Below are 11,676 nucleotides of genomic sequence, written 5' to 3'. Positions count from 1 at the left end.
TGGCAGTATCTAAAGATTTTATTCTGCACTTATCAAACAGATTTTACTTTCAACTGTATATTTAAAAGACCAAAAAGGAAATAAATACGAGAAGTTATTTCTTAAGCCCTGTACACACGGGCCAGAACCTCGTCAGGAAAAAACGTTGTTTTTCCTGACGAGATTCTTGGCAAGAATCTCTTGCCGCCCGAGTGTACAGACACTCCTTTCAAAAGAACCACGGTTCTTTTGAAAGGCAAGAACGCAGTGACGTCATCGCGTACAACGAGCATGTGCTCGTCACATTCGATGCCGTTGCCGCCATCTTGCTGCACCCTACCTATGCATAGGAAGCTACCGCGCATGCGTCAAAGTCATTTCGAGCATGCATGGGTTTTCACGGCGACAGGTAAGTATACACACTCTTGGGATTCTCGGCAGGAAAACACTGCTGAGTATCACGAAGAGAAAATAGAGAACATGTTCTCTATTTTTCTCGTTGAGATTATAGGCAGTTTTCTTGACGAGAAACCTGAAAGCCTCGTAAACACGCACGGTATACTCGGCAAGAAAGCTCTGCCAGCTGTTTTCTTGCTGGTTCTTGCAGCGTAAATCGAGCGTGTGTACGAGGCTTCAGGCTTTACATACACTTTATGCTGACCTACTGATGTCAAAACTCAGAGATACTGATTAAGAATATACGGTATGTGCAGATAAGCACTTTTAGCTTTGTTCTTGTTTTCCTGATCTGTTTTGTTTGTTCTGAGCAAGTGATTCAAACTAAAGCTTGTGAAGCATCATAACAGCTAGGCAAGTGTTATTTTCCAAGGGTCCTCAGTAAAGGCAGCCCTGTTATTTCTCTCATGAGAGAGTTACTTTACAAAGTCTTTAAATAATCAGATCACTAAAAACAGACGTGTCACATTCTAATATATGTTAAAGGGTTAGTTTATCATCCAGTTTATTTAACAGATTTCTGAGCTTTGGCAGCTGGCACCACCCTCCTGGTCCAGTCTTTAGAAGAGATCTTGCTTCTCGTGTGAGAATTTTATTGTATTCTACAGTATAGTGAATGTATGGTATGGGGAAAGTCCTGCCCCCCCCCCATGCAGCTGGGGCCCCTGGGCAGTGCCCAGGTGTGCCCTCTCATTAAGACAGCCCTGCCCATCGCAGAACACTATGATCAGTGCTCTCCGCCATTGGCGGAAAACGCTGATCAGGAGTTGTCAGCTGCTGGTTTTCCAGCATGCTCGTCTGACAAAAGTCAACTTCTGTCAGACAGGGGGAGGGGGGCATACTGACAGGCCATATATCTGTCGTTTTTTTTTTCTTACCACCCAGTGTCTCCCAACATTCAGGCCAGTGTGTATGGGGTTTTAGGTAACAGTAGAACTATAAATTGCAAGAGGAAAGCCAATGTTTTTTTTATCAGATTATGTCTGATTGAACAAAAATTTCAGAGTAATACAGAATCCATTAGAAGTAACATACATTGAATTATAAGGTAATCTTCCATATTTCTGAGGAAATAAATCTTAGTTTATACATACACCAGATATAATTTGTACATACGTCAGGGTAAGGGAATATTACAGTAAACACTACATTCTATTGTGTGGTAACTGAAATGTTGTCTTTGAGTTAATTTATTATATATAGCATTTAGAGAAGTGTCTAGTCAAGTCAAGAAGTCAAGTTTCAACATTTAGAGTGTCACGTTGCACTTTTTTAGGGTAGGTTTGATTGTAGATGCTATAGAGCAGCAGGGCTCTTATGCAACACTCTTAATAAATGAGGCCCTAAGTTGTTTCACCAACTACTGTTACATCAATACTATATCAACTAGGTTTTCCTTTGTGTCTGAAGGCTGCTGCTCAGATTGTAATAGAGCTAGTACTAAGTGTTAAGCCTGGTATACACTAATTGTAAACTGACAGCTCTGATCTCCTCCACTGAGCTGGTCAGCGCACTTAGCCATTGCCTGAAAGCGCTAATCAGGAGACGGTCAGCTGCTGGTTCTCCAGGTTGCTCAGCCGGCTTCTGATGGACTGGCTGACATACTCACGGGCCGAATGTTGGCTGTTTTTTATTGAACCAGCCGATGTCTCCTGACATTCTGCCCGTGTGTACTAGGCATATTAGTTTGCTCGCTTAAAACGAGATGGCCACTAAATCCACATAAATTTATGAGAAAATCTATGCAGCGTGTGTAGACAATTTATATATACTGTATATATACATACTGTATATGTGTATAATCCCAAAAAAACTCAGTATATAAATCTGAGACATCTTTGCACAATCCTCACAATAGTATTATAATTCAAAGTAATGTGATGTAACCATCAGCTTGGATAATTTGAATGATCAGCAGATTATGGTACTACAATGCTGTATAACCCCCATTAGATCTCACAGTCCAGAAGCTCTGCAAATATATGAGCTTGAGTATCCTGTATGGTAAAGTTAAACAAATGACAGTGTCATTATTAAAACACATGGCAGACCACCCAAGCTAACTATTTACATTGATATTAAAAATGGTATTCTACTTTGTGCTGAAGCAGTACTCTGAGGCCTCGTACACACGGCCGAGTTTCTCGGCAAAAACCAGCAAGAAGCTTGCTGGGTTTTTTTTTTGCCGAGGAAACCGGTCGTGTGTACACTTTTCAACGAGGAAACCGCCGAGGATCTCGTCGGGCCAAAAAGAAAGCATGTCTTCTTTTTCCCCGACGGGAATGAGAAAATTTGGCTCGCCGAGATCCTCGGCGGCTTCACAAGGAACTCGACGAGCAAAACGATGTGTTTTGCCCGTCGAGTTTCTCGGCCGTGTGTACGAGGCTTAAAACTTCAGTGCTCTACTTTTGCCTGCATCCTTATAACTACTGTAAATAGCTGCTATGTGAGAGGCACTGCCGCCTCTGATTGCTACTCTTGTGAATTTTGGAGTGGGATTAGGTGATGTGCTTTTCACTGTTCTTCTGCTTGATTCATTTTTTGGATCTGTGCTTCATACATCTGTCTTGCTGCTTCTTGATCATTACTTACACTGTTATCAGATCCCCAGTCACCAGGGCGTGCTCTGACATGGGAAAGCAAAAGCCCTATTTGCCTACCAAGTACCAAGATGGCCGCCTTCATATAGAGACATAGGGCCAGATTCACCAAAGAGATACGACGGCGTTTCTCCTGATACGCCGTCGTATCTCTGTTTCTATCTATGCGACTGATTCATGGAATCAGTTACGCATAGATATCCATAAGATCCGACATGTGTAATTGTTTTACACTGTCGGATCTTAGGATGCAATACCGCGGCCGCCACTGGGTGGAGTTTGCGTCGTAAACCAGCATCGGGTATGCAAATTAGCAGTTACGGCGGATCCCCGACGGATTTTCGCGTTCGCTACGTCGCCGCTAGTCTAGTTTCCCGTCGCAAAGTTAGTCATCGTTTTAGGTGCCCTAACTTTAGTCAGCAAACGTATTGCTGTCTAAAGTATGGCCGTCGTTCCCGCTTTGAAATTTAAAAATGAACGTCGTTTGCGTAACACGTCCGGGAATACGGAAGTACGCTACGAGCGTCGCCGTTCGAAAAAATTACGTCACAGCGCGCAAAGCACGACGGGATTTGCGAAACGGAGCATGCGCAGTAGGTCCGGCACGGGAGCTCGCCTAATTTAAATGGCACACGCCCATTTAAATTGGCCCGCCTTGCGCCATTGAAAACTTGCGAACTACGATACGTTACGCCGCCGCAGTTCTATGTAAATTTGGCCCATAGTTCAGAACAATGCAGCATACAATGCCGGTAATGGGGAAAAAATCAGCTACAGGGAGACTATGGGCAATATTGGTGACTAAACCTTTGCCCTCTGCTTGCCTATTTTTTTTTGTATAGCTTCCACAGTTCAGATCCATTTTAAGATGATTGAATTTATTCTACAAATGATTTAATTTTCTGAATATAGCTGTTGCACATGTGCCAGTGCTAAATAAATGATTCGTATTTATCTAATAATTAAAGTACAGCCAATTAATGTAATTAAATTACAAGCAGCTGTTTTTTCATCATAAGCTAGAAAAGTTCTTGGCTATCCTTCTGTTTTGGAAAGTATGTTGCATTCTTGAATGCTGTCGATGGTTGCTCATGTAATGACAAGACCCAAAATTATTCAATATAAATAACATGAATATCTAAGAAATATATTGCATGTAAAAAGCAATAGACCTTACACGTATTAATTTGTGTTTTTTGTTTACCTTTATTTTCACTAAAGAAGCTGATCTTGCCCAAAATGTATACAATACCATAAGTTTTACCCCACTGCTGCACAGACAGTCACACAGAATTTCCTTCGTTCACTCAAAGGCAGTAAACAGTCCTTGGCTTGTTTTTTGTTGTTTTATTAGGGATAATAACTTGGATGAGGTAGGTAATTATAGGGGCCCCAACTTGAAAAAGTCCATAACTTTTGCCGCGTACACATGACCGTTTTTCACGACGAGAAAAATTACATTTTTTTAAATTGGTCTTTAAAAACGACCGTGTAGGCTCCAGAGCATTTTTCTCGACGTGAAAAATGGCCATTAAATACAGTGGGATAGCATCATTAATACGTTTTAACCAGAGGGATTTCTGAGAGGTCTGTGCGCCCTTCCAGGACAGTAAAATAGCTTTTTTTAACATAGAAGAAGAGTATACGGAGTAGTCTCTTGGCATGTGATGATAGGTGCAATTCGCCAGTTCATGTCTATTTAAGGGCCTCTTTAGCTTCCTGCCAGGCCCCCAACCGGGGGATTGGCTACAGGCCCCTAAATATCAAGGCAACCCCTCCTACCTTCCACCCACTATTTTCTAATCTAGAACATTCTCCAACATTCTAGAAACAGGGGGAGGCTCTAGAGAGCTGCCAGAATGAGTCATCCAGCAATGGCCTCTAACAACCTGACTCAGATTCAGTGACTCAGGTTTATCCCTGTGCCAGAATATGCTTTTACCTACTCTCACTACTAGTAACACACACTAGAGGGGACTACGCTGGGAAGCAAGAAAATTGTCTCTCTTAAAAAGGAAAAAGAATCCTTTAATAATGTATACAATGTAAACGTTTGAAAACTGGCATATGGTTGTTTACTATTTCATACCACATTTTGCACTACTTTATTAGCCCAAAAAAAAGTTACACAGACTCATGTACATATATTTAGAAAGTAAAATGGTGCTTCCTGTGTACTGTAATATATAAATGGTTAAAAAATGTAAGTAAAAGGAAAGACTCATTTTGAAACATAAATATTTTACAACTAATGCCCTGTACACACGATCGGTTCGTTTGATTAAAAAACGGACCGATGGACCGTTTTCATCGGACGAACCGATCGTGTGTGGGCCCCATTGTTTTTTTTCCTATCAGTGAAAAAAAAATAGAACCTGTTTTTAAATTTTTCTTATGGTTAAAAAACGATAAAAAAAAAACATCGTCTGTGGGGAAATCCATCGGTCAAAAATCTACGCATGCTCAGAATCAAGTCAACGCATGCTCGGAAGCATTGAACGTAATTTTTTTCAGCAAGTCGTTGTGTTTTACGTCACCGCGTTGGACACGATCGGATTTTTAACCGATGGTGTGTAGACAAGACTGATGAAAGTCAGCTTCATCGGATATCTGATGGAAAAAATCCATCGGTCCGTTTTCATCAGACGAACCTATCGTGTGTACGTACAGGGCATTACAGAACTACAGGGAGTGCAGAATTATTAGGCAAGTTGTATTTTTGAGGATTAATTTTATTATTGAACAACAACCATGTTCTCAATGAACCCAACAAACTCATTAATATCAAAGCTGAATATTTTTGGAAGTAGTTTTTAGTTAGTTTTTAGTTTTAGCTATTTTAGGGGGATATCTGTGTGTGCAGGTGACTATTACTGTGCATAATTATTAGGCAACTTAACAAAAAAAAATATATACCCATTTCAATTATTTATTTTTACCAGTGAAACCAATATAACATCTCAACATTCACAAATATACATTTCTGACATTCAAAAACAAAACAAAAACAAATCAGTGACCAATATAGCCACCTTGCTTTGCAAGGACACTCAAAAGCCTGCCATCCATGGATTCTGTCAGTGTTTTGATCTGTTCACCATCAACATTGCGTGCAGCAGCAAACACAGCCTCCCAGACACTGTTTAGAGAGGTGTACTGTTTTCCCTCCTTGTAAATCTCACATTTGATGATGGACCACAGGTTCTCAATGGGGTTCAGATCAGGTGAACAAGGAGGCCATGTCATTCGTTTTTCTTCTTTTATACCCTTTCTTGCCAGCCACGCTGTGGAGTACTTGGACGCGTGTGATGGAGCATTGTCCTGCATGAAAATCATGTTTTTCTTGAAGGATGCAGACTTCTTCCTGTACCACTGCTTGAAGGTGTCTTCCAGAAACTGGCAGTAGGACTGGGAGTTGAGCTTGACTCCATCCTCAACCCGAAAAGGCCCCACAAGCTCATCTTTGATGATACCAGCCCAAACCAGTACTCCACCTCCACCTTGCTGGCGTCTGAGTCGGACTGGAGCTCTCTGCCCTTTACCAATCCAGCCACGGGCCCATCCATCTGGCCCATCAAGACTCAGGCCTCGTACACACGGCCGAGGAACTCGACGTGCCAAACACATCGAGTTCCTCGGCCAGTTCAGCCCTGAAGCCGCCGAGGACCTCGGCGGGACGAGAGCTCCCATAGAACAACGAGGAAATAGAGAACATGTTCTCTATTTCCTCGCCGAGGTCCTCGTCGGCTTCCTCGGCCGAAAGTGTACACACGACCAGTTTCCTTGGCAGAATTCAGCCAGAAACTCGGTCGGAAGCTGAATTCTGCCGAGGAAACTGGTCGTGTGTACGGGGCCTCACTCTCATTTCATCAGTCCATAAAACCTTAGAAAAATCAGTCTTGAGATATTTCTTGGCCCAGTCTTGACGTTTCAGCTTGTGTGTCTTGTTCAGTGGTGGTCGTCTTTCAGCCTTTCTTACCTTGGCCATGTCTCTGAGTATTGCACACCTTGTGCTTTTGGGCACTCCAGTGATGTTGCAGCTCTGAAATATGGCCAAACTGGTGGCAAGTGGCATCTTGGCAGCTGCACGCTTGACTTTTCTCAGTTCATGGGCAGTTATTTTGCGCCTTGGTTTTTCCACACGCTTCTTGCGACCCTGTTGACTATTTTGAATGAAACACTTGATTGTTCGATGATCACGCTTCAGAAGCTTTGCAATTTTAAGAGTGCTGCATCCCTCTGCAAGATATCTCACTATTTTTGACTTTTCTGAGCCTGTCAAGTCCTTCTTTTGACCCATTTTGCCAAAGGAAAGGAAGTTGCCTAATAATTATGCACACCTGATATAGGGTGTTGATGTCATTAGACCACACACCTTACAGAGATGCACATCACCTAATATGCTTAATTGGTAGTAGGCTTTCGAGCCTATACAGCTTGGAGTAAGACAACATGCATAAAGAGGATGATGTGGTCAAAATACTCATTTGCCTAATAATTCTGCACTCCCTGTAGTGTTAGGCATAGCTGACTAGGTATGGCACAATTATAATCCATTAGGCTATTGCATACTGTTGAAAATAGAAAAATTCAGTGCTGGGAAATAACAATCAATAATAAAATATATATGCAAGCCAGCACTGTGAATGTATTCATAAAACAATTCCCAAAGTGTAAAAAAGAAGAAAAGTGCAGCGCAAAAATTACAAATAAAATAATATATAATAATATATAATGTCCAAGTGTAGAATAAAGTGTCCTTTAAATAAACAAATCCGGCAGGGGTGAGAGTGGAGAGGAGACACCAGAGGAAAATCCACCACCAAGGTAAAGATGGACTCTCACCTCATTGCTTCGACCCATAAAGAGTCACAAAGCATATCAGCATCCAAAACTCAGTCCGGACCAGCCTCCAGCATAACACCATATCACATAGATATCCGCAGTTCACCATAAAAGAAAAACACAAAAATCTAAGTGCTCTCTGTATGTACCGGGGATTTTTAATAAGGAAAAGAAAAATGGTACACTTACATTTAAAATCACTCTAAGCCGAGTGCAAGCAAAGCAGCATGTACAGCAGATGCCAAACACAGCAGTACGCACGGACGTCACCCTCGATCATCGCTGCTGTGTTTGGCATCTGCTGTACATGCTGCTTTGCTTGCACTCGGCTTAGAGTGATTTTAAATGTAAGTGTACCATTTTTCTTTTCCTTATTAAAAATCCCCGGTACATACAGAGAGCACTTAGATCTTTGTGTTTTTCTTTTATGGTGAACTGCGGATATCTATGTGATATGGTGTTATGCTGGAGGCTGGTCCGGACTGAGTTTTGGATGCTGATATGCTTTGTGACTCTTTATGGGTCGAAGCAATGAGGTGAGAGTCCATCTTTACCTTGGTGGTGGATTTTCCTCTGGTGTCTCCTCTCCACTCTCACCCCTGCCGGATTTGTTTATTTAAAGGACACTTTATTCTACACTTGGACATTATATATTATTATATATTATTTTATTTGTAATTTTTGCGCTGCACTTTTCTTCTTTATTGCATACTGTTGGGACAGAATTAGGATGTTTATGGCTACCCTAAACCTAGGCACATAATCTGTAGAAACTAAGATGACGTTATAGAAAAGTAATCAAAAAGGAAAGATTACCTGCTACAACATGAATCTGTCCATGAAAGCTCAGCTAATCCATGCCACTCTATGACAATTAAAGAATAATTCAATTTGCCTGGGTTAAAAACAAATCTCTCTATTTTGTTTCTTATAGCTTTTGGCATCTGGAAAAATCCCTGGAACCAGAGTAGCTGAGCTCAAGGCAAAATATACTTTGCTATATGAAACATTGAAAAGGTATGTTTTTACTATCTTATCCTAAATGTATTGTAAAAGTCAGAATTTCACATGCTCAAATAGTATTCTTTTTCAATTACTACTGGGGTTCCCAGACTATTCTACCACTCTGATTGTTTGATTGTTATCTTCATAGGCCTGGATTCACATACATTGGCGCATATTTATGCCGGCGTAGCGTATCTAATATACGCTACGCCGACGCAACACAGAGAGGCAAGCACTGGATTCACAAAGCCAGTGCTGCCAAATCTGTGCTGGGTTTCCTAGGCGTAAGCCGGCGTATGTGGAAGTGGGCGTGAGCCATGCAAATGATGGGCTGAGGCTCAGACAGATACGTATAATGAACGGCGCATGCGTCGTCCCGTGGATGCATCCCAGTGCGCATGCTCAGAATCCCGTCGGATCTACTCCCTAAGATACGACGGATCGGAATGTAACCTACGCCCAGCCATATTCACTTCCAACGTAAACGAGGTAAAATACGATGGCTTGAGTTCCCTGGTGCAGCCCTTTGCATGGATGCTGCTGAGTTACACCTCCTTTATGGGGCATAACTTGTTGACCGACGTACGTTCGTGAATCGGCGTATCTCCCTCATTTGCATATGTGAATAGAAAATCAATGGGAGCCCCACATGCGTCCAGCGTAAATATGCGCCCACGATACGCTGGCGTAGACAAGTTATGTCGGTCGGTTGAAGCCTATTTTCAGGCGTATTTAGTTTTGTGGGCACGGCGCACAGATACGACGGCGCATATTTGCACTTACGCGGTGTATCTCGAGATACGTCGGCGCAAGTGCTTTATGAATCCGGGCCATAATGTCTATTAACTGAATGTAGTATTGGAGCTTTACTCCATAAACTCTCCATAAGACCCGATTTAGAATAATGGGAGGAAGGGTGCTTGTAGACAACCCAAGCTGGATGAAGTAGAAATAAGGGAACTAATGTAATGGTTTATTTTCAAGTAGCAGGTTGTAAAACCAGATACCTGCCCATGCCTAATCAAGTAACATTGACTTTGTTACTATCTACCCAGGTGCACAGCACTCTATTACAGACAGCATGCAGTTAGTCCATGTAACAGAAAACAAAAATGCCACAATGCATTCTCAGCTACAAATTTGCAAAATGCATTGTAAATATAGTTGGAGAGAAGTACAAGATACAAAAAGTGTAGAAATATCTTATGTATCCTGATTTCTCTATTTTGTACTGAAGCTCTGTTTCTTTTAAAGGCACATTATAGCACACACCAGATTCCAGCAGCACTAAATTGTCACTAACACATGGAATTAGCCTTCTAATGTTTGTATTGTGTGGCATGTACAAAAGATAAATAATTTGGAATATTTCTTCAGCCCCCCAATAAATCAAAGATGCAAACAGTTGAATCTTTTCAAATGAATCTGTCAGCCACAAGAAAAAATAGATGTACTCCTAAAAGCTATTATTATTATTTTATTTTATGATGAAAACCATGATGACTACAGTTTTAATTTATGAATTTAATTTTGGAACTAATTTAAGGTATATACTTACCTGACTGGGGTTGTTGTAACTATATTGTATTAAACAATATGAAAAAATTGTAATACTTCAAATTTGTTTCTAAATTTACTTTTGCAAATAGTTTTTTGATTTTTGAAATGTTTAATCTAATTTAGAGCACAAGTTGCACCATAATTTAAAATGGTATTAACTGGATGTTATTGCATGAAAATAAAGTATTATTGCAAAAGTAGAAAGTTCACTCTTGGCACAAGATACAAGGTAAAATTATGTACCTTTATAAAAAGTACCGCTTCTGACATCACATTTCATAATTTGTTTTTGTTCCCGGATGTGGTTTTTGTATTTATGTTCTTGTTCACAGCAAGGAGTGTCTTCCTTTTCTGATGTATATCAGTGATAACAATGTTTTAAAATACCATGTGAAATTGTATTATCCTCACAGACTCGACATTCATTTATCCTCTGATTGTTACAACTCAACTATAATTTTCAGTCTTAACTTGTTATTAATATTATTAATTATTCATTTATTTATGTACTACAAACGAGTACAAAAAGTGTGCTGAAACAGTTTTACAAGCTAAAATCACACTAAAGAGTCTATTTATCAAAGAGCCAATGGCACCCACAATTCCCTTTTATTTTAACAATAATAAACTAAATATTAGTGCAGCTCAACACACATATGATTATATATTAAGTGCAAGTGCAAAAATATTGCACATAAAATCAATATCGCATAGTATGCATAAACTATGCTGATAAATCCACTTAAAACGTTGTATATAATCAGTGCCAATTGTCCATATAGGTCAAAAATGACACAAAGTTCATAAATCATACTTTTCACCTTTGTGCATATAAAGTGATTTCGTAGAACAACTGTACATAAAGTGCCTGTGCGATCCTCCACCAGTGCTCACTGGCCACTCACCCCACGCTAAGACCAGTGAGTCATAGCATGCTGTTGCCCTTTAGGGATTTAATCAGATCTGCATAAAGTGTTATCCTTCTGTTTTCCTTAATCAGCTCCTCGCATCACAGGTGCAGATACGGCATAGCGATATATGAAACAGAACAGCAAACACCTAGTGCTCGCTGTCTGATAAAAGTTTTATTCCAGTAAAAAATACACAGATATACACTCACATAAATGGCACTTGGGCGGTGCCAGCTGATAAGGGCTCATATACTCGCATTGGCTTGCCGCTGTGTAGCTAAGGATGCCATCAGAGATCAGGCTCCAATCTCCATACGTAT

The 11,676-nt window shown here is 40.6% G+C and overlaps 1 protein-coding gene across 2 annotated transcripts in view; it reads left to right on the top strand.

Moving 5' to 3' along the window:
• CCDC146 (coiled-coil domain containing 146) overlaps nt 1-11,676 on the top strand; it is a 150,147-nt gene that overhangs the window by 49,564 nt on the left and 88,907 nt on the right. For both annotated transcript variants that reach the window (XM_040343470.1, XM_040343471.1), the window contains exon 3: nt 8,815-8,897. In XM_040343470.1, the coding sequence (XP_040199404.1) occupies nt 8,815-8,897 (83 nt within the window). The remainder of the gene's footprint in view (nt 1-8,814; nt 8,898-11,676) is intronic.

This window comes from Rana temporaria, chromosome 3 (assembly GCF_905171775.1).
Source record: "Rana temporaria chromosome 3, aRanTem1.1, whole genome shotgun sequence".
Classification (NCBI taxonomy): Eukaryota; Metazoa; Chordata; class Amphibia; order Anura; family Ranidae; genus Rana; species Rana temporaria.
Note: the sequence above shows the minus strand (reverse complement) of the source record. Positions and strands in the feature narration are given on the sequence as shown.